This window comes from Cynocephalus volans, chromosome 3 (genome assembly GCF_027409185.1).
Source record: "Cynocephalus volans isolate mCynVol1 chromosome 3, mCynVol1.pri, whole genome shotgun sequence".
NCBI classification, from domain to species: domain Eukaryota; kingdom Metazoa; phylum Chordata; class Mammalia; order Dermoptera; family Cynocephalidae; genus Cynocephalus; species Cynocephalus volans.
The window spans coordinates 57,995,714-58,019,214 of record NC_084462.1 but is presented as its reverse complement, the minus strand read 5'-3'; the positions used below and the strand labels follow the sequence as shown (position 1 = coordinate 58,019,214).

Below are 23,501 nucleotides of genomic sequence, written 5' to 3'. Positions count from 1 at the left end.
AGTTCATATACCTCATATAAGTGGAATCATGCAGTATTTGTCCTTCTGTGACTGGCTTATTTTATTTAGCATAATGTCCTATAGTTTCATTCATGTTATCACAAATGATGGGGCTTCCATCGTTTTTAAGGCTGAATAATATCCCATCGTATTTATATATATTTTCTTTATCCATTCATCTGTTGATGGACATTTAGGTTGTTCCCATATATTGGCTATTGTGAATAATGCTGAGATGAACACGGGAATGAAGATGTCTCTTTGAGATCGTGATCACAATTCTTTTGGTTATATACCCAGAAGTGGGATTCCTGGATTACATAATAGTTCTATTTTTAATTTTTTGTGGAACTACCGTACTGTTTTCCATTGTGGCTGCACCACTTTTCAAGCAACAGTATGTAAGGGTTTCAATTCTCCACATTCTCACCAATGCTTGTTATCTTTTGCGTTTTGGTAATAGCCATCCTAGCAGATGTGAGGTGATACCTCATTGTGGTTTGAATCTGGCATTTCCCTGATGATTAGAGATGTTGAGCACCCTTTCATATACCTGGTGCCCCTCTATATGTCTTCTTGGAGAAATATCTATTCAAGTCCTTTCCTCTCCCCACCCTTTTTTTTGGTGGCTGGCTGGTGAGGGGATCCAAATCCTTGATCGTGGTGTTATTAACACAATGCTCTAACCAACTGAGATAACCAGCCAGCCTCATTTGCCCATTTTTTGTTATTTGATTTTTTGCTATTGAGTTGTAGGAGATTCTTATATATTCTGGATGTTAGTTTCTTATTAGATAAATGGCTTACAAATATTTTTCCTATTCTGTATCCCTTCACTGATTGGTTTTTCCTTTCTTTTCTTTTCTTTTTTCTTTCTTTCTTTTTTTTTTTTTTTGCTATGCAGAAGCTTAAAAAATTTTTTTATTAGCATATTCACTATTACAAATCATACTTATTCTTTATGCCCCTTATCCAATCTCCTCCCTCCCCTCCCCCTCCCAGTGCCCCCCTCTCCCCTCATCCTCCCCCCTTTCCCTCCCCCCCATAACCATAGATTTGTTTTCTCCATCTGATAGATTAACTGTTCCTCTGTCAATTCGTTGCCTAGCTGATCTGTCCAGTACTGAGACAGGTATGATCAAGTCCTCCCCTATTATTGTAAATCAGATGCTTCTTCTATTATTCTATGCAGAAGCTTTTAAGTTTGATGTCGTTCCTATTTGCCTATTTTTTGTTTTGTTGCCTGTGCTTTTGATGTCAAATCCAAGAAATCATTGCCAAGGCCAATGTCAAGAAGCTTTTCCCCTATGTTTTCTTCTAGGAATTTTACTGTTTCTGGTCTTATGTTTAAGTCATTAACCCATCTTGAGTTTATTTTTGTGTATGGTGTAAGATAAGGGTCAAATTTCATCCTTCTGCATGTGGATATCCAGTTTTCTCAGCACCCTTTGTTGAAGAGATTTTCTTTCCCCATTGTATATTCTTGACATCTTTGTCAAAGATCAGTTGACTGTATATGCATGGGTTTATATCTAGGCTATCTATTCTGTTCCATTAATCTATATGTCTGTCTTTATGCCAGTACCATACTGTTTTAATTACTTTTGCTTTGTCACATATTTTGAAACCAGGAATTGTGATGGCTCCGGCTTTGTCTTTTTCAAGATGACTTTGGTTATTTGGGCTCTTTTATGGTTCTGTATGAATTTTAAGATTGTTTTTTCTATTTCCATAAAAAGTGCTGCTGAATTTTGATAGGCATTGCATTAAATCTGCAGATTGCCTTGAGTAATATGATCTTTACAATATTAATTCTTCCAGTCCATGCACCCAGGATGTCTTTCCATTTATTTGTGTCTGCTTTAATTTCTTTTATAAGTTGTTTTATACCTTTCAGTATACAAGTCTTTCACCTCCTTGGTTAAGTTCATTCCTGAGTATTTTATTCTTTTTGACACTATTGTAACACTATAGACCAAATGGACCTAAAAGACATGTATAGAACATTCCATGCAAAATAGCAGAATACACATTCTTCTCCAGCACACATGTAACATTCTCCAGATAGATCACATATTAGGCCACAAAACAAAGCTAAACAAATTTGAGAATATTAAAATCATATCAAGTGTCTTTTCTGTCCACAATGGTATGAAATTAGAAATCAATAACAGGAAGAAAATTTGAAAATTCACCGCTATTTGGAAATTAAACAATATACTTCTGAACAACTAATGTGTCAAAGAAGAAATCACAGGGAAATAAAAAATATCTTGAGAAAAATGAAAATGAAATACAACATATCAAAACTTGTAGGATGCAGCAAAAGCAGTACTACAAGGGAAATTTATAGTAGTAAACACCTACATTAACAAAGAAGATTTCAGGTTAGAGTATGGTATTGATAACACCAAGGTCCAGGGTTTGATCCCTGTTACTAGCCAGCTGCCCAAAGAAAAAGAAAAAGAAAGATTTCAAATAAACAACCTAACTTATGCCTCAAGGAACCAGAAAAAGAAGAACAATCTTAGCCCAAATTTAGTAGAAGGAAGGAAATAATAAAGATTAGAGCAGAAATAAATGAAATGGAGACTAGAAAAACAATAGAAAAGATCAAGATCAACAAAAATAAGAGTTGGTTGTTTGAAAAATAAACAAAATTGACAAACCTTTAGCTAGACTAAGAAAAAGAGAGAGAAGACTCAAATAAGTTAGAAATAAAAGAAGAGACATTACAAGTGATGCCACAGAAATATAAAGGATCATAAGAGAATACTGTGAACATTTATATACCAAAAAATTGGATAAGCTAGAAGATATGGATAAATGCCTAGAAATATACAACCTGCCAAGACTGAATCATGAAGAAACAGAAAATATGAACAGGCCAATGATGAGTATAGAGATTGGATCAGTAGTCAAAAACCTCTCAACAAAGAAAAACCAGGAGCAGATGGCTTCAATGGTGAATTCTACCAAACATTTAAAGAAGAATTAATACCACTCCTTCTCAAACTCTTCCAAAAAATTTAAGAGGAGAGAATACTCCCAAATTTATTTTATGAGGCCAACATTACCCTGATACCAAAGACAGACAAAGATATTACAAGGAAAGAAAATTACAGGCCAATGTCCCTGATGAACATAGATGCAAAAATCCTCAACAACAACAAATCCTCAGCAAAATTCTAGCAAACTGAATCAAACAATACATTATAAGGATCATACACCATGATCAAGTGGGATTTATCCCTGGGATTCAAGGATGGGTTCAACATATGCAAATCAATAAACGTGATACCCCACATTAACAGAAATAAGGATAAAAATCATATGATCATCTCAGTAGATGTAGAAAAAGCATATGACAAAACACGATAAAAGCACTCAATAATTTAAGTATAAAAGGAATGTACCTCAACATAATACAGGCCGTGTATGACAAGCCCACAGCTAGCATCATATCCAGCAGTGAAAAACTGAAAGCTTTTCCTCTCAGATGTGGATGGAACAAGCAAGAACACCCACTCTCAACACTGCTATTCAGCATAGTACTGGCAGTGCTAGCCAGAGCAAGTAGGTGAGAAAAAGAAATAAAAGGCATTCGTGTTGGAAAGGAAAAAATAAAAACGTCTGTTTATGGATGACATGACCTTATTGGAGAAAACACTAAAGACTCCCTGAGCTTTGAGTTAGAAACTTTAATGTCTAAAAAAACTCATAAAGGTTTAGAAACAAGTATTTTTTTCCCCTCGAACTTTCTGTTTTTCTCTTTATGGCTTGTAAGAGTGAAAACAGAGGCTGACCTCCCCAGGGTAAGTGACCACCCTCACTCTCTAGGGTGCCAGCACCTGACTGCAGGTAAGCCTTGAAATATTTTCTGTTCATAGCCTGCCCAGCTTCCTAAACACCTGCCTTCCTGCCTAATTTACACCAAACAAGAAGCCTGAATTTTATTTCCTTCAATGTATTTTTGTTCTTCCTGGGTAGCTGTTTTTAGCATAAGGGTTAAGAGATGGGCTTTGGAATTCTATAGGGCTGGTGAGAATCCCAGCTCTACCACTTCTTAGCTGTCTGACCCCAGACAATTTACCCAACCTCTCTGAGTCTTGGTTTCTTCGTCTGTAAAATGGACATTATAATGCCTAAGAGTCATGGGGAAATGGTGAGAATTAAGTGAGGTAATGTATGTACCGCACATTATGTGGTGCCAAGTAACTCCTTAAAATATTATTGTAATTATTTATTTATAATACTAGAATTCAACTTTTTCTGACGGTTCACCTTGCCTTTCTCCCCAACATCCAATAACATAACTGTGAACAATGTTGTGTATATCACTTTACGTTTTTCCTTGCACAGATTTTTTTTTATATATAAATGTAATCGAAGGCTGGCCAGTTAGCTGAGTTGGTTAGAGCACAGTGTTATACTACCAAGGTCAAGGGTTCGGATCCCAGTACTGGCCAGCCACCAAAGACAAAAACAAACAAAAAAGAAATGATTCTGTTTTGTAATATGCTTTTCTAAGCAAAACAATTATGATAGATATTTTCTCACACTGATAAATTCTTCTGCAACATCTTTTTTATTTTTATTTTTTGGTGGCTGGCCAGTATGGGGATCCACACCCTCAACCGCGGTGATTGATGTTATCAACACTACGCTCTAACTAAGTGAGCTAACCAGCCAGCCCTGCAACATCATTTTAATGTCTGCATACCCTAATTTGTTTACTTGATCCTCATTTGTTGGATATTGGGATGTTTCTAGGTGGTTTTTTGTTTGTTTGTTTTGTTTTGTTTTGTTTGCCATTTTAAACCACATTGTAATGAATATCTTTAATCCTAAATATTGGGGACCATTCTTAGAATCACTGGGTCAGGGGCTCATTTCACAGGGCTATGATGTCCACTGGATTGTCCTTTCTCCTTTCCAGAGATGGCGCTGCCCAAATAATCAGGCCTCGTCACTTAGAAGGAAAGGTTCCATCACCCAAATCCATGCTTGAGAAGCAAGGACATTTTTCCTCACACTCCTGTGCCCAGGTCCCAAGCAGACCACCACCCTCCTGCTTGTATCTGGTGCCTCCTGAGCAGTTAAAAGCTTCTAGAATCATCTCTCCTCTTACACTGCATCTCTCGGGGGGCTGTTCTTGACAGTGTAGAGAAGGGCATCTTCTGTGCACCCTGGACTTCGTCATTTGGGGATTAGTTTCTTTTTCTTTTTTTTAAAAAAAAAAAAAGATGACCGGTAAGGGGATCTGAACCCTTGACTTGGTGTTGTCAGCACCACGCTCTCCCAAGTGAGCCACGGGCCAGCCCTTGGGGATATAGGTTCTTTGTCTTCCTCCTCATCTCTGTCTCATTGTGGTTTTCCAGCCCCTGGCCAGAAAGAAAAGGATGAGCTGTGGCTAAGTAAACTCCTTGAAGTTTAGCTATGCTCTACCTGGATTGATCAATTTAGAGTTTTAAAACTACAGATGTTCTTAAAAGCCTGGGATGGAGGGACGTGCTGCCATGGGAGAAGAACTATGGAGGGAAAACACTTGTTTTTCTTCTCAGTGGTGCGTGAGTCTGTGTGGAGATGGAGGAGGCAGAAGTATTAACCTACAGAGAAGAAAAGAATTAACTTAGTAGACGGACTTTTAAGAAGTTGGTTCTGAAAAGCACAACTTGGCCACCTAAATCTTCTCTCACTGTAATGTGGGAGATGGACATTGGACGCCCCCAGTAAAAGCAGAGTGTCCCTGTTGAAGGCCTCTTTCTCTGTGTTCACTCCAGGGCGGGGGCAGCCCTGTGATCCTGATGATCCTAGCTCTTTAGATGCCGTGGAAGGGTCAGAGAACCCACACCCTGGGGCAGGACTTGCACACTGTACCCCAGCCTGAGTTCCTGTCAGCAACCCTGTCCACCAAGATCATCTGTATTTGCCAGAGCAGGAATGGATAGACTCGTTGTTCTCTGCAGGCTCATGGCTGAGAGTTTTTGCCTCCCCATCCTTGTCCATTCCAGGCTGTCTCTTCTATTCCCCCAAAGCCATGAATGCACTGGGGGAATCAATGGACCCTTAAAAGAGGCCACTCCCATCCCACACCTTTACTTATGCCTCCTCATTTTTTTTGTTTGTTTTCTCTCTCTTCCTTTTCTAGCTCCTTCTGCTCCAGTGATAAACCCACAGGCCCCTAACTCAGCCACGGGTTCTTCGGTCCGAGTTTGCTGGAGCTTATACTCCGATGACACTGTGGAGAGTTATCAGTTGTCCTACCGGCCAGTGCAGGACAGTTCACCTGGGAAGGACCAGGCAGGTGAGACTCTGCCAGGAACATGCTCACACTCGTGGAACAGTTCAGGCCCCTCAGAAGCCCATGCTCTGCTTTCCTGGTAGTCTGGAGCGTATCTATAGCTGTTGGTCAGAGTTGTCTCTGGGATCAGTCTATGGCTGCACTGTGTGCAGGAAGGACTGGGGCCACCCCTTGTTGAGGAGGCCCAGCTGGCTGGTTGGATTCTAACATGTCCTAGCACATGAGGGTTAGGTTGGCTCTTCTCACAGCAAGGTGTGCTACAGGAAAAACTGGAGGATTAGTCTACAGACCCCATAAGGGGTGAGGCCTGGAAGGGCTGCTGCTGGTCAGGTCCACATTTCCAGATTGAGACAGCTCCTAGGAATGGCCCCCAGCCTCCACTGTGGGCAGCTCTTGGCCCAACCTTTTCCCAGGGAAATGGGGCTGGCTGGTGTGGGATTAGGGTTGGGGTAGCATCTCCCCTCCCCCAATAATTGATAAACCATTCTCCTGTTGGAGCCCTTGGGTAGGGTTGGATGGTCTCAGATGGCCTCACTTACATGTCACCTCAGCTAGGGTAGCTTGGATGATGAGCGGCTGGGGTCTCTTACCATGTGGTCTCACATCGTCCAGGAGGCTGGCTTGGACTTGTTCACAGGGCAATGGAAGCATTCCCAGCAGCAAGAGGACAAGCCCCTATGCACCAGCACTTCCCAAACCTCTGCCTGCATCATGTTGCTATTGTCGCGTTGGCCTAAGCAAGTCACATAGCTAAAGCCCAGCTTCCAGGAAAAGCAAGCAAGATGGAACCTCTTAATGCAAGGAGCAACAGAGTTACATTGCAGAGGGGCATGCATACAGCAATGGGAGGAATTTGCAGCCAGTATTGTAACCTACTACAGTGAAATTCAGCACAATGAATCTGGAGCCACTTTGTCTATTTTTAGGGTTAAATTCTTGGTTTTGTTTTTTTTTCCCCCCAGAGTTTACAATGACCGTCAAAGAAACATATTGCTCAGTGACAAACCTTGTGCCAAATACCCAGTATGAGTTTTGGGTCACAGCTCAGAACAAGGCTGGCCTCAGCCCCTCCAGTGAGCGTGCAGTGTACATGACAGGTAATGGGGCCACTCATTTTCTGTAGCAGGGCCTTCATTCAAGGGGATACAAGAGTCATATGTTTCTAGACATGGCAGGGGACACAGGAGTCACGGGTTTCTAGACATGGCAGGGCTCTTGATTTCATTTGGAAGGGCAGGAAGAACTGTGTAAATATTTTATTTCATTTAATACACCAAATGTACATGCCTGGTATGGCAGGGACATTTTCTCACAATTGGTCTCAAAATATCAAAAAATGCCATACTTGCTGACACTGACATTTGAATCTGGCAACCATCCTTCACTCCAGGAACAACTGCAAAGGATTCCCTCGTTTGCTTTTTATTACACTGAATCCCTTTTGTGGGAGGAAGAGAGTGATGTTTGTCCATGGCTCTGAACAAAATAGCTGGAAATGAACACAATGGTTATTCATCTCTCCCTTTCTCCTGTATTTAGCACCTTCTCCCCCCATTATAAAAAGCAAAGAGATAAGGAGCTGCGAAGAGGCTGCAGTGATCTGCTGGGAGTCTGGGAACCTGAACCCTGTGGACTCGTACACACTGGAGCTGACCCAGGCAGAAACGCTGGGAGCCTCGGGAGTAACTGAGTGAGTTGCCAGGGCAATCACTGGGCATGAGAGGCCCTGACACCTGCCACAGTGACATGGCTTAGGACAGGTATGGAGTCTGGAGAGATCAGAAATGGTGACACAGAGGAATCTTGATTTTAGGCCACTTAATTTTCGTGAGAGGTAGCTGGAATGCTATTATGGAAGGTGAATGATGGATGAGTAAGTGAATACATGGTTAAATCTCAGGTTTGATTTTTCTTTTTTTTTTAACCCAACTAAGGTTTCCCATTTATTCATTCCACAAGTATTGAGCCCTTGGGTGGTGCCAGTCCTGTGCAGGGCACTGGGGAATGAGACACAAATTCCCTGCCCTTATGGAGCGGAGAGTCAAGTGGGGAAAAAAGGCAGAAACCAAGAAAACAAACTTATGTGTAAAATACCCAGTGCTAGGAAGAAAAAGAAATGCAAGGAAGCGCACAGTGGTGGTGGAGGTGGGACCTACTTTGGATAGAGCGGAAGTTTGAACTGAACAGATGGGAAGGGCTGAGCCTGAGAACAGTGGGTGCAGGGGCACCCCTGGGAAAGGGAGGTTGCAACAAAAGAGAGTGCCATTCCATAGGCAGAGAACTCTGTGTCCATCATAGAAGCTCGTCTGGAGGCTCATGTCCACCCTTGGTTGCCAAAGAGCCGGACCCAGTGACCACCAGGGCCTGCAGATCACAGGGTCTACATTGTGGACAGTGGAGGAAGCGTGGATATATGTCTGTACTTACAACCAGACCATCCAGAAGCTTATAGAAGGGGGATGAAGCAGTCAGGCAGCTCAGCACCAGCCACCGAGTGCAGGGGCTGTGATGCTGTGGGGAACAGGGATGCGCTGGGCTGGATCTGGAGAAGCGGAGGAGGGGTTTGGTGTCAAGTTATAGGGAGGCAGATTCTTCTGTGCTAAGTGCTGGGCTTGGAACCTGGCCATGCATCCTGCCCACCCATCTGTTTCCGGTGGAATCTATGTGTCCATAGCCATATCAAGGCTGACCTTGGTAATTTACTTCTGGAGAGACTCAGAAGTGGGGCAGGGGGTCCAGTGGTTCTGGCCATCCTAGTGGTTCAGGTTTATTTTGAAATTTGTGCTGATACTTCAGTAGCACCCAATGCCTGGGACTAACCCATAATGATGGGGTCATCAGAAGACTGGTCAGTGACCTGAGTGATCTGAGGTGGCACTTACTCTCCTAATACAAATCTAATCATGGCAAACCACTGCTGAAGAAAAGGCAAAACTCTGGCCCTTTCCTGCCTCTCCAGCTCACACCACACCAGCTCCTCTTCCTCTCCAACTACAGCCACATTGATCATATTTTAGTTCCTCCTACTTTTCATGCCCCTTCCTGCCACAGGACCTTTGCACATGCTTCTCCTTCTGTGTGGGAGACTCCTATATCCCCTTCTCACCTAGTTGCCCCCTAGTCATTCTTCAGAGCTCAGCTCAAAAAGCACCCCCCTCCCCAGTATACACTCTGTAGCACACTGTTAACTTGTCATGGTTACCATCTTACGTTTCTTCAGTGATTGGTTGAAGAAAGCTTCTGTTCCCATCTCAACTGTAAGCTTTGTGAGGGCAAGAACCACATTCAGTTTTCCCCAGGGCCTCTATGCAGTGCCTGGAACCTAAGGTGCTTAGTTAATATTTATTGATGGAAAAGCAAAAGCATCCCTCTGGTCTGGAGCTGTAGCCCACCGAGATGACCCCAAGATGACATCCTGGCTTTGTCTGGGTGAGCGTGTTGTATCCGTAAATGGGCATCACCCTGAAGACTTCTCTTGCCCATTGGACTGAAATGGTGTTGGCAACCACAGTAATACAGATAGTGGTGATTATGGGCTTATATTCCTGTATAAGACAATTTAAATAAATTGGATTACTTCCCATAGGCAGCTGTCCTCAAGGGGGTTTACAGCAGTGGGCACTGTGAGCCCTTTCAGCTCTAATCCATCATTTGTTCATAAACACAGATCAAGGACTTCTATGGGCCCAGCACTGTCCTGAGGTTAGTGGTACTCAGCTCCTGCCCTCAGAGGGGTTATGATTCTAACAGACAGATGGTGGCACACTGGGTTCTACTACATGCACACTCCTGATGCAGCATTGGACATACACCAAGCACAGCACTAGGTGCACGGGACACCAGCATGGGGAGTTTGGAGGGGGAAAAACCATGATCACAAGGAGTAACAATGAAGTGAGAAAAGTGGACCAGAGGCTGTGGGAGAGAACACTAAGGGTGGAGGTTGGGGGGACAACACTTCTGGCTGTGCTGCTGGGGGTCAGAGGACAGGGAGGCAAGAGTGAGTTAAATGCCCAGCTTTGAAAGGGATGCCTGGTGCTTGGGCCCAGATGCCCTGGCCCCACACTGACTGTGGCTCTGCTTCCTTGCCCAGGTCTGTTGTGGGCATCCCAACCTGCGAGTCCCTGGTGCAGCTGCAGCCCAGGCAAAGCTACACGATCTTCGTACGAGCCCTCAACGTGGGAGGCCCCAGCGTGAGGAGTGAGCCTGCTACAGTCCACACCACAGGTCTGTGTCCCAGGCCACACACTCTCTGGAACCCAAAGTGGCCACTTTGTGACAGACCCAGTGCTGCTATGACTTCACCGTAAAATAGATGACTATAATAGATATGGACATATAGCAAGTCTGAGCGGTGATCAAACCTCTGTGGTTCCATTTTACAGATGGAGAGACTAAAGACCCAAGTCACATAGCAACTTGGTGGCTGAGCAAGCATTAGAATTCAAGGTTTTTCTCCATACCCCTTATGTGGACTAGAGGCTTGTCACACTGGACCTTGGTGGCCCAGACATCTCATATCTCACACAGATGCAATACCTCCCCTGGGATGGGTCTTTATGAAATTCCCAGAAAGAGCCATTAACCTTGACTCACCTCCTTGTTCCTGCTGTCAGCCCAGGCATCTCCCCATCCAAAGGCCCAACTTAGACCCTGCTGCCCAGTCCCCTCCCAGGCCCCATATGGCCTTATGGGTGCTCACATCCCTAGTTCCAGCTCCTCTCCTGTATTAGTTCATTTTCCATTGCTGATAACAATATCTGAAACTGGGTAATTTATAAAGAAATGAAATTTATTTCTTACAGTTCTGGAGGCTGGGAAGTTCACAGTCTCGGGAGTGCATCTGGTGAAGGCCTTCTCAGTGGGGGCTCTGTACAGAGTCCTGTGGTGATGCAGGCAATCACATGGCAAAAATGGCATAGCAAGAGTTAACATGCTCACTTGCTCTCCTTATAAAGCCATCAGAACCACTCCCTGATAACCCATTAACCCATTACTCCATGAATGGATTCATCCATTCACGAGGACACTATCCTCACAATCCAATCACCTCTCAAAGGCCCCCACCTTTTAAATATCATAATCAAAGTTCCCACCCTCTTAACACTGTTACAGTGGGGATCAAGCTTCAATAAGTTTTGGGGGGACATTCAATCCATAGCATTCCTCCTTCTCACTTGCCATTATGTCATAGAACTGTCACATCTCATGTTCAAGTCTTGAGTTAGCAGACACTTCACTAGAAACCTTCCATTCCTTTCCTGCTGTCTCTGCACTGCTGTGGTTCTGGGTTCTGAGCTTTGCCCATGAGCACTAAAGCCATCCAGCTCTTCCCACACCTCACAGAGCTAATCCAGCTTAGGCTGGTTGATTGGATGACTTGCAGGTAAGAAGCAGAAGCAGGAAGCCTGGGCCCAGGGTTCAAGAACAACATTCCTTTGACTGGGATCTTTCACTAAGAGACATTGTGGTATTTTGTTTTCATTCCAATGCCAACAGGAGAGCTATATGATTAGCCCTCACTTACATTCCTTCCACACAGGTGGGAAAACAAGTTAAGTGGGCACCTAAGACCCAGAGCTGGTAGGGATTAGCATTAGGATTAAGACTCAGGTTTTTCTTTCATCTTGTGCTAGGGTCTTCCTTCAATTGTCTGCTACTTCTAACTTCCTATGCTGACTTGCTGTTTTGAAATGTTAAATTCTGGTTGTTTCAATAAAAGAAAACATAGAGCAAAAGGTACAGCCAGCTCTTGATTACTCAGTCATCTCTAATTAGTTTCTTCAAATAATTTTTTAAGAGAGTACTTATAAGAAACTTAAATGAACATGAATCAGAAAAAAATTATATATTAAAAAATGATCCTAGTTTGGGACTACAAAGCAGGTAGTAAGGGCCACATTTTGTGTTAGTTGCAAGGTGGGAACATGCCTTCCCCTCACCAGTCAACTCAAATAGTCCCCTAAGTGAAATTTCCAGCAGCAGCAAATTGTGAAAATAATTGTGAATAGTTTGATGGTATAGGGGAATTTTAAATTTTCCCTGTATTCTCTGAAGTTTTCATAGTTTGAGTCTCTGTAATAAATTAACAATAGATTATTAGAAGAAAAGGCATACAAATTTATTACATGCATATTCCTGGGAACCTCATAAAATATAAGACTCCAAGAAGGGCCAGATGGCTGAAATTTAAATAGCATTTTGAGTTACAGGAAGAAATAGGGGCTTGAGGGCTGGCCAGTTAGCTCAGTTGGTTAGAGCGTAGTGCTGAAAACCCCAAGGTCCAGGGTTTGATTCCTGTACTGGCCAGCTGCCAAAAAGGGGGGAAAAAATGACTACAGAAATAGAAGCTTGGAGCCTCCTTTAGGTTGGTGGCAACAAGCCCATGGTTGGGTGAGGGGAGGAACTGCACCGTGAACAAAGGTTGTCTTACTAAGCAGATGAAGTTTCTAAGGTAGCAGCCCTCAGAAGAATAGGTGAAAAGTCTGCCTGGGTGTGGTGACCTGGGTGTGGACACCCCGAGTCTCCTCTCCTGCAGTATGAGTTAATATTTCTGGTTAATGTTGATTACAGGGAGGGAATTCAGGACAATTGCACTCCTTCTGGAGGAATTTCCCCTAGTCAGATAAAGGAACTTCAGAGAAAGCCCCTTCCTGTGCTTCTGAAGGGAGAGAGGATGAAGAGATGGCGATAGGGGAAGCTCAGAAAAACCTTGGTTCTGAGGCTGCTTCTTTAGTTGAAAGTACTCAGCATGTCAAAGCGCTGTGCTTTGGGGTATCATTTTCTGAGCCCCAAAATGGTAATGCTTGAAGTAGATTTTGAGACAATGAGTGATAGAATGGGAACTTAAGAAAAGCTTGGCTGGCCGTGGCTCACTTGGGAGAGCATGGTACTGATAACACACCAAGGTCAAGGGTTTGGATCCCTGTACAGGCAGCTGCCAAAGAAAACCCCACAAAAAACATAAGAGCTTGGCTAAGAGACAGTAATCAAGAATGAACTGCTGTGCTCTTAAGTAACGATCTTTATATTAAATAATTTTTTATTGGCTCTATTCCGTACCACTCTTTGGTGAGGTTCATTTTAACCATGATTTGAGGATGACTACAATCTCCTTCCTTCTCTCCTACTGCCCGAATTGCAAGCTGAATGTTGAACTTTGCTAACCTTTGTCAAATGGATCATTAAGAGTTCCCTCAATTGCTATTTCCCTTGGCAAGCAGGTTAGAAATTCTTGTCCGTGTGCGGCATTTGCAGCCAGCCTCTAGAATCAGAGGGGCTTGGGGTTCAGGTTCGAGTTCTGTCATTTACCCCCGGGTTTCTTAACCGCCTTGTACCCCAGTTTCCTCATCTACAAAACGAAAGGATAACACTGCTTCTGAGGGCAATTGTGAGGACTGAAGGAGGTAGGACCTGCAACGTGCTCGGCTCGGTACCAGGCGCACAGGAACTGCCATCCTCGTAAACAGCCTGGTTCCGACCGCACGAGCTTCGGGCTGACGGCAGGAAACCCCCGCCCGCGGAGAGCAGTGCAGTGACTGGCCGGGGGTCTTGCGTGTGTTCCCTCCCCCCACAGGAAGCTACTTCCACCTGGACGAGGACACCTGCCACCCCTGGCTGACCATTTCTGAAGATGGGTTTACGGTGCTACGAAGCGAAAGGAAAACCCCGGCACCGGAGCCGCCACGCGGCAAGACCCGGTTTACCAGGTACTTTATCATGCGCTCACGAGAACGTCCTAGGAACTCCCCTAATTTACATTGTGACTCAGGTAAGATCGGATTATGACAAACTGATGCAGCCTTGAAGGGGGAAAAGGAATCCCGGAAATGAGAGGAGGTAGGGGCGGGGCCGGTCTGGCGGGTGCGGGCGGAAGGGGCGCTTTGTGACCCCCCCGCCCCGGGGCTGGAGGAGTCAGACGAGGTACAAGGCCCCGGGTCTCCCAACCTAAGCCCAGTGCTCTTTCTGCTACACTGGCATACCTTACACCGATAGTCCTGATGCAAAACTGGCGATGGAGTGAGCCTGTTCCTAAATTGATGGGGAAAACTATCGCCAGTGCATGAGCCCGGGGAAGGTGGCCCACCAAAGATGTGCTGTCTGTGTGACTCCTGGCTACTCGATCTAAGGTTGGGACCAGTAAGTGTTGAAATGGTTTATTTATGCCGTCCTTCTTTCCAAAGACGAATGAAAGACTTAAAACAAGGGACACATATACAATACTGAGATAGAAAAATCAAAGCAATAGAAGAAAAAGAACACAGGTTAACTTCATGGGCTAATTAAGTTTCCTGGATTAAACATTAAACGTGTCTCTCAGCTTCCTGGCAGCCAGGGCAAATAGTTCTTGGTAGGTTGGTTTTAGAGTCAGGAGGATCTTCTAAGAAAGTAAGGGGACTTTCTTATGGGGGCAGGAAGGGCCACTGATAGAAAACCATATCCAGCCACCCTGCCTGGGTCCTGGAAGACCGCCCTCTCAGCTGGCTCTTCCTTTGGCTTCCTGACGGCCTTTTTACTGTAATGTGTTAGCGCGAAAGAGCAGAACCCTGCAGGGTACAGAGGAAAACAATTTTATCCTTTTCTTCCCCTATCCATAAAACCCAGGGCTGGGGGCATAGAGAGGAGGAAGCAATAAAGTTCTTACCTGTCTGTCTCCAAAGCAGTGTTTAAAGCTGGCTCTTTCTCCTATGGGCATCTTCACAGGCCCATGTGACTGCAGCTATAGACTGAGGCAGTCCTCTCTCCCTCTGTTGGCCCCTCACAACCCATCAACCTCTGCACCCAGCACCACACTCTAGCTTCTTTCTGCCGAGGTCTCTTCGACCCTCACAGGAAGCCATCTCAGACTGGATCTCCTCAAAAACAACACTAGACAAAACAAAACACGAAGACAGCATTCCTGTGTGAGTTCCAGTCACATCTGGTCCTGGGAGAACACTTATCTTTGACACTGCTACCTCACCCTTCCTTTGTGTGAGTTGTAAGAAAGCTCTCTGAGCAGACACAGCCTCAAGCATCTTCAATTTTGGTGTTGCTCTAAAAGTTGCAAAACCAATTTTTGGTCATCTCCTTTGCAAGTCCTGCATCTCCCCTTGAAATATGGAAGTACTTAACACCTGCTGTTTTGTTCGTGGCTTTTTAGGGTCTAGCCAAGCTGAGTTAGAGAGTACCTTGAGTCCCTTTAAAAAAAAAAAAATCCTGTTATTGGTATTACTGTTGTATCTGTTGCCCTGTGAAACACCGTGCTGTGTCCTGGGGGTAAAAGAGGTGAAGATACAGTACCTACCCACCTAAGACTCAAGACCATCAAGTAGGGGAGACACACATGTAAAAGACACACATATGTGGCTGGCCAATTAGCTCACTTGGTTAGAGCACAGTTTAACACCAAGGTCAAGAGTTCAGATCCCTGCACCAGCCAGCTACCAAAAAAAAAAAGACACACATATAAAAGATGAGGTGTATGTATGGACAAGGCCCTAAGGAAGACTTCTTGGAGGGGGTGGGTACTGAGGGTAAACAGGAGTTCTCTAGTCCAACAAGGCAAATAAATGCCTTGAATATTTACAGAGGAAGCCAGAAAGATCATGTTTGGAGAACTATAAGTATTTTAGCGTGTCTGGTGTCTGCAGTATAGGTCCTTAATGGGAAGAGGTGGAAGATGAGGCAGGAAAGATGGATAAGGTCCAGTGCAAAAAAAAGTTTGGATTTTATCCTTTAGGTGGTGAGAATTATTGGAGGATTTAAAGCAGGGGAACATGATTAGATTTACATTTCAGAGAGACCACAGTGCATGGTGAAGTAGGAGCTGGAGAGGGAGAGGCAACGGCAGGTGGGAAACAAGGAGACCACGGCAGAGGATGCGGAGGCCTTGACTAAATCAGCAGACGGTGAATGAGAGGAGCCAATGGATTCAACAGATATTGAGCACATAAAACCAACAAGGTTAGGGGCCAACTGTTTAAAGGGCAACAGAAAGAGGAATGAGTCAGGGACTATAGTATCATTGTCCTAATTACAGAGTGCTTACCAAGTGCTAGAAGTGTTCCAAGTGCTTTACGTGGATTATCTCATTCAACCCTCACAACAGCCCTGAGGTCCATACTATTATCAATTCCACTTGACAGATGAGAAAAGAGGCACAGAAAAGTTAAATAACTTGCCCAAGGGCACACTGCTACTAAAGGTTGGAACTGGGATTAAACTAGAAGCTGAGTTTGTATCCACTACGTTATTCCTGTCTTAGTTTTCTACTTTGAGTTATTAGGTAATGTATTAGTTAATTTCTGTTGCTTATAACAAAATACCTGAAACTGGGTAATTTATAACAAGAACAGAGATTTATTTGGCTTATGATTCTGGCGCGGGCCTTGGGATGCTTCTACTCACCGAGGAAGGCAGCCAGTAGGTGCAAGATCACATGGCCAGAGGAAGCAAGAGACAAACCAGCTCTCTTGGGAACTAATAGAGAGAGAACTCACTCTCTACACCCCCCTCCCCCCTCACCTATGCGGGGACTTAATTTGTTCATGAGAAATCCGCCCTGCATGACCTAAACAGCTCCCAATAGTGCCACATTGGGGATCAGATTTTGACATGAGCTAGGGGGGGTGGGGGAGGCAACATATCCAAACTCTATCGGGTAATCAGTCTATTAACTAAAATGGAAAAAATGTGAGAAGTATGTATCCCACCCCACTGCAGCCCAAACACAAACTTTGATAGGTGAGGGGGCCGGGAACATGATTATTTCAGTTTGGGACACAGGTGGAAATGTGTGTCTGAAGTTGGAAGTAGAGATGATCTCATTTTATAGATGAGGATACTGAGGTGGAGTTACCGTTCAACTTCCTTCTGAAAGCTTTGCTTGCGCAGCCAGAACTTGGAGTTTTGAGAGGAGAGAAATTTTTAATGACAGCTGAAGAAATCTTTCTAAGGATATTGGGGGCTACATAAAGTTTGACTAATGTAGGAGTCTCCTGAGGGAGGTAGAACATTTACTTTGGAGATACTGATGTGATCAGATTTCCAATGAAAACCTTCCTCTGTAGAGTACTTTATTGTCACAGAAGAAAATATAACTCTGACCTTTGTCTCTGACCTTTCCCAGTGCAACCTTGGAGGCAGATTTTGATAATTTGCAAGGAATTTGCTATCTTGCTCCTCTTGGGTCAGCCTCTGAATTCTTGTCTTCTACCTCGACTCATCCTTAAAATAAGGGTTACCTCAAAGACCCTCCCTGTTTGTTTTGTACCATAAGCAAGTGCTAGCCAGTTCATGAACTTCAAACATGATTACCATTGAATCATATGCATTCTGTGAGCTTTCAGTCCCTTTCTTATGAGCAAATAAACCAAACCTTTATTATTACTATAAGGGCCGCAACTATTTTTAAGAGTAAACAGAACCTGTTTTCTTGGTTTAGTGTCTCCTCCTCTCCCATTACCAAGTGGTGTAATAATCCTATTCTTCAGCATCAGCCAGCTGAGTTTGAGAGCCAAGGGAGCTTTACAAGTGAGGAGTCCAGAAACATCCACCTCCACATTTGTAGACCACCTACTGACTGACCCCACCAGTTGGTATCACTCACCTGCACCGAGAGGCTTGGGACACCCTGAATGACACACTTCCACTTTAAAACCAGGTGTGTTGCTGTCATGGGAAAACTAATTCCATTCCGAGGGCGCCATTACTGGGAGGTGGAGGTGAATGAGCATTTGGACTACACAGTTGGTGTGGCCTTTGAAGACGTCCCTAAACAGGAGGACCTGGGAGCAAACTGCCTCTCCTGGTGCATGAGGCACACATTTGCATCATCAAGGTAAAGTAAAATCTGGATACCTGAGATTAAAATTTGTTTTCGAATTATTAGAGCAAGAGATTTTTATTAACAATAATTAAAGCCCACATTATGTTTAATAAAATATTTTAATATATTTAATGAGTTGTTGCCAGCCACTTTTTCTAAAGTCCAAATGAAAAGAGAAAGAGCAGCTTTTCTTTGAGATGAAAACAGCTAAAATTCATGGAGAGTTCATTACATGCCAAGCACTGTTCCACACTTTTACATGCATTGTCTTGTTTACTTCTCACAATTATATTATCCCACTTTAAAAATGAGGCTATGCCTCACAGCAGTTAGATAATCCACCCAACATGGATTCAGAGCTTGGACTCAAACCCAGGCAGTCTGGCTCCAAATACTGCATTCTTAATCGCTAAGTGATTGATTTTTCATTTATGCCCAGCTTCAGTGTTAAATGGACACAGTCTGATTTGAAGTCCCAACTCTACCTTTTTAAGTAAATGTGAGCAAGAGGCTTAAGTATTATGGCTAATTCTGGTTTGCTTCTGCTGTTGAGCACTCTGTTTTTACACATGGAGTAATTCCATAAAGCTGGGGAAGTGGGGGAACCCGTAAAGCTCAGGCCAATGGACAAAATTTTCAGACTGAGAAGACCATGGTTACAACCTTCCTTCACCTCAAAAACTGCAAACACACACACACCACTGCTTTCCCAACACCCCTTGTAATATGGGGTCTTTGACCCTTCTTGGCTTGATGAATCCTATCGATGTTCATCTAGTGTTCCAGAACACTATGTTCTCTGCCCATGATCCTCCGTCATGGTTAAACATTATTCATCATTCCCAAGCATAAGTGGGAGACCAACTTTCCCCCTATTAGAGATTTAGACTATAATCCTTCTACTAAACCTCAGACCCAGTCTGGGGAACACAAGACTTGCCGTGCACTGAGCCAGATACTTTATTTGGGGATCCTGCCTGAAGTAAGACTAAAGATCAAAATCTCTTTTTTAGTAAGGTAAGAACAAGGGGCAGAGTAAAACTGAGGGAGCTAAAGGAAGCCTGGAGTCTCTGCATAGTAGGACAAGTGTGGGGATTAGAAGAAACTACAGAAGAGGGGTGGAAATAATGGGACAGAACAATGACAAAGGGAGGGCAAAAGAGATGGGCCAAATGCTAGAGCTAGAGCAGAAGTTTCTTGCAGTCGTATCTTTAGAAAATGTAGGTGTGTGTGTGTGTGGTGTGTGTGTGTGAGTGACAAGTGCAGGGTGTGTGTGTGTGTGTGTGTGTGTGTGTGTGTGTGTGTGTGTGTGTGAGACAAGTGCAGGATGAGGATGAGGTATTCTAGGATAAAGTCTTCTAGCAGACTCGTACTTTTTGGTTCATAGTATTAGACTCTATTGGGGTGGGAGAGAAAGTAGAGGAAAGGACTCATTTAGCTTCTGGTGGCTGCTTAGTTAAAAGAAGCTAAGGGGACAATAAGGTGAATTGGGATGGAGACAGGCTAGCTTATATGTCCAGCCCAGCAGTCTGGCATGCAGAGCTCTTCAACTGTCTGCAGATAGCAGGATTAGGAAATTCCTGTAGTTGGTTTTGGCATCAGCCATTTTTCAAAGCACACAGGATACAGAGCATGGTTAAAGGGTGTTAGTATTATATGACAGTGATTAGTGACAGGCCCACTGGGTGCCCCATTCACTTTGAAAGTTTAAGAACTGGATGTCTTTGAGTGCTTGTACACAGAAGGGCTTATACCAAAAGGCCCGTTTTATCACATGAAAGATCATGGGGTTCCCTGTTTCAACTGTCTTTTATTACAAAGAATTTACACATCTGAGCCTTGAAATCCAAATGTTTAAAAATGTGTTCTATCTCTATGCTAATTTTGATGCAATATGAGTTCATGACACTGTATATAAGTTTCCTAGGTTAAGAGATTGCTCAAGAACAAATGGAGTTTGAAAATGTGTTTCTTAGGACAAATTTTAGAAAAGAGATATAATTTAGAGAGTATTGTTTTGGAAATGGCCTGTTACTTTGGTAGTCATTTAATATAAGAAAATAAAATCATAGGAGTATGGATAATATTAGTATGAAATGTTCTATAAATAGCTCACCTACAGAATTTCTGAGGCTTTTTATCATTTAATTTTCAGGCATAAGTATGAATTTCTGCACAACGGGACAACTCCAGATATAAGAATAACAGTTTCTCCCCAAAAGATTGGCGTTTTATTAGACTACGAAAAGTCAAGGTTGTCGTTTTTCAATGTGGACACTTCTCAGCACCTATACACACTCAGTTGTCAGCTTCACCGATTTGTGCATCCCTGTTTCTCTTTGGAAAAGCCTGGGCGTCTAAAGATACATAATGGTATTCCAATGCCAAATCATGTCACTTTCTATTAGACCACTCTGATGACGTTTCCCGTCTCTCTTTTGTACCTAGCCCTCTCTCAGCCATTTGTGCCTCAGCTGGCTGAACTTTGCATTCAAGCACCATGTGCCCAGCACATGTTAAAACCTGGCAGACTGATGTGCTGGCACTCACTTCGCCTGACCCAGACTCTAGTCCTGTGCACTGCTGCCTGCGTGGCACTAGGGTAGTCATTACCAGGCTCAGCTATAAAGTGAGGGCTCACACTAAATGAACCCAAAGGTCTATCAAGTTGTCAAATTGTATTTGTCTATTTGTATTTATGCAAAGTATCTTGAGTCTCAAGGCCTACAGAGCTTAGGGAAGGGAGAGAGAAGTCTTAATGGCTCCAACAGCCCCAATACACTCATGACATTTCGTGAGTCAGCCAAGACAGACTTGAGAAAGCAAGAGGCTGTCCACAGAGAACCAAGGAAGCCATGTGCCTGTCTCAATGCTTTCTATGCTCCTGTTCTCCCAATAGTTAGAAGCACTGTGGTGAGGTTCCTCCCACTTTACACTCTTTATAACACCCTTTACTTTAACTGAACTGCTTTCATCTCCTACTGAACTCTTCCTACTTTTAGTAAACAGCAGCTCAGATACCCAAATTAACAACTCACCGTGACAATTTTATAGCTCATTACATACACATGCCTGCCCTGCTAAGCTGGATCACCTACCATGAAATAAGGAAGGTACAGCAGATGTAAGCACAGAAATGGCTCAAGTTATAAACAATTAAAATATACATATGTGTATAATCAAAATTGTTCTCAGCTACTGAAGTAGAAACTACTGAGTAGGAAATATGATACCACAGATAAGACAAGTCTGAATTCAGGCTTTATGGAGTACTTCACATGTAATATGAACATGGATAAAGGGATTAAAAACTCCACACCTATAAGGTTTTGATAAAATTTTTATTTGACCAAGAAAAAACTGTCTAAAATTTTCTTTGACATTTAAAATCCACTTAATTTAAACAGGGCAGATAACCAACTTCAAGTATCACAATTATTTAGCATAAAGAACCTTTATTTAAACATCTTCCTCATCTTCTACAAGAAGAAAAAAATAAGTCTAGAACAGAACCAAAGAAAACTTTTGTTTTTTGTAAAATATTCCAGTTCCTTAAAATACCATGAACAATCTGCCAAAACTAAATTTGAAAAAACCGCAAGATTTACCTCAAGGTCATGGTCACCTGCAACCTGCTGATAAATCTGTTAAAAAACAAAATAGAAAAAGATTTTTTAAAAATTAGACTATTGTAGCCACAATCCCTTATACTGGGCAGCTGAAACAAAAGACATCAAAATCTGTTCTTTTCTAAGCTTTACCTGTTACTTTATGACTCCTGAGCTTTGGCTTCCCCACCCTAACAAAAGGGAAAGAATATGTAAAACAACCATAGAATCTTGATGTAAACTAACATGGGTTTGGTAATTCAGAATATTCAGAATTTAAGGCACCCGGATTAGATGGCATTGGAAAGTTGGCTAGAGATTTGGAATATAAAATCATGTTGATTTCTGGTAAAATTAAATTGCTTTTTATTTAGAAAAATGTATGTTTAATAATTGACTTCCTGCTGGCTCAAACAATGCACAATCACTTGTACACATCTAATAAAAGATTTCTGAAGCATGTACTTCATCGTCAGTATAAAGCAGAGCAAATGCATAAGCACTGGAGCCTTTTTCTTAATACTTCTCATCCTCCAAAATTTGTTAAAACATAATCTTGCACAACTCACACGATGGAAGCTGCCCACAGCACAATTCACTGTGATGTGGTATTCTATAAAGAAGACTATATTGGTCTCTATCCAAGGAGATTCCACTACCAGAAAACTTTCTAGACTATGAAGACTTCACTATAGGAAAAGTCCTCTCCTCAACTTACCAAAACAACTTCTCTAATTTCTAGTTACCTTCCTATCAGTTAGTAGAGTGAGATTCTCATGTGTTCACTATGTCTTTCTTTACGTTTCTCATCTAAAGTATTATTCCTATTTTCTATAGTAACACAATGGAAATTGTATAATTGCTGTTGGTAGATAAGTAGGTCTTGAATTTATTTCGCAAACAAGACCTGTTCTATCTACCTTTTCATTTAGGAGGCTGAAAGCAGAGTCAGCTTGACTTCAAGGACTCTATTTTCTTAGTCTCCAGAAGAACATGACCAAGTCCAGCTTTTAAAACACTGTCCTTTAACATGTCAAGATACTAAAGGCAAGATAATCTATAACTTCAAGCTTTAAGAGATTTGAGGTCTTTAGATATGCTCGCTTCACTGCAACCAATGGTTAATTAATCTAAATGCAAGATAAGAGTTTGTTATTTAGATAGAAGCCCCCACCTGGTCAGCATCTTTTCTGTTACTAGAAATTCTCCTGGAAGCAGCATGACTGTGACCTGGACACAACTGCCCCTAAGTTAGTAATGATTTTAGAGTTGCTACTGAACAGGTGCTGGTTTTTGTCATGTATGTCATGTCCAACTACTTCACTGCTTGTTTTCTGCTGTCGCCAATCCCAGAAAAAAATTAAGCCCAACTCACTGACTGATTACTTTTTCTTCATTTTCCCAGACTCAGAATCAGTTTTTTCTGTGCTATTTTTACTTACTCAAACCCTGGTGGAATTAAACTACCATTTATTTAAATTGTACAAATTAAACACCTTGCAGCTGACTCAACATGCAGTCACTCAGACATAGCAAATAAAAATGTTTTTGTAGTATGAACTTGGATTCTAATCTTACTGTCTCCCGCATTTTCATTCCTAAGCCTAAATATAGGTCTCCTCCTTGAAAGGAGTTTAAGAGATGCCCTTAAATTCAAACAGGCTGGATTGCAGATCAGAATATAATCCATTCACTGGGAAAGTAACCAACCAACAAAACTGAGGTTGCCCAGCTGTGCATTTTAACAAAGCAGGAACACAGTTTTTAAAGACATATTTAC

General features: G+C 42.8%; 1 protein-coding gene and 1 non-coding gene across 2 annotated transcripts in view; one reads left to right on the top strand and one right to left on the bottom strand.

The window, feature by feature from the left end:
• The window catches only part of FSD2 (fibronectin type III and SPRY domain containing 2), a 31,530-nt gene extending 8,253 nt beyond the window's left edge, over window positions 1-23,277 (top strand). Inside the window, exons 7-13 of the mRNA XM_063090543.1 lie at window positions 6,152-6,307; window positions 7,267-7,401; window positions 7,844-7,994; window positions 10,398-10,531; window positions 13,881-14,013; window positions 17,949-18,125; window positions 20,269-23,277. Coding sequence (XP_062946613.1) covers window positions 6,152-6,307; window positions 7,267-7,401; window positions 7,844-7,994; window positions 10,398-10,531; window positions 13,881-14,013; window positions 17,949-18,125; window positions 20,269-20,521 — 1,139 coding nt within the window. The 3' untranslated portion in view covers window positions 20,522-23,277. The remainder of the gene's footprint in view (window positions 1-6,151; window positions 6,308-7,266; window positions 7,402-7,843; window positions 7,995-10,397; window positions 10,532-13,880; window positions 14,014-17,948; window positions 18,126-20,268) is intronic.
• LOC134374426 (small Cajal body-specific RNA 15) lies at window positions 22,582-22,708 on the bottom strand. Its single transcript, XR_010023273.1, has one exon. It is a non-coding gene; the product is annotated as a small Cajal body-specific RNA 15 (non-coding RNA).
• Window positions 23,278-23,501: the final 224 nt, after the last annotated feature.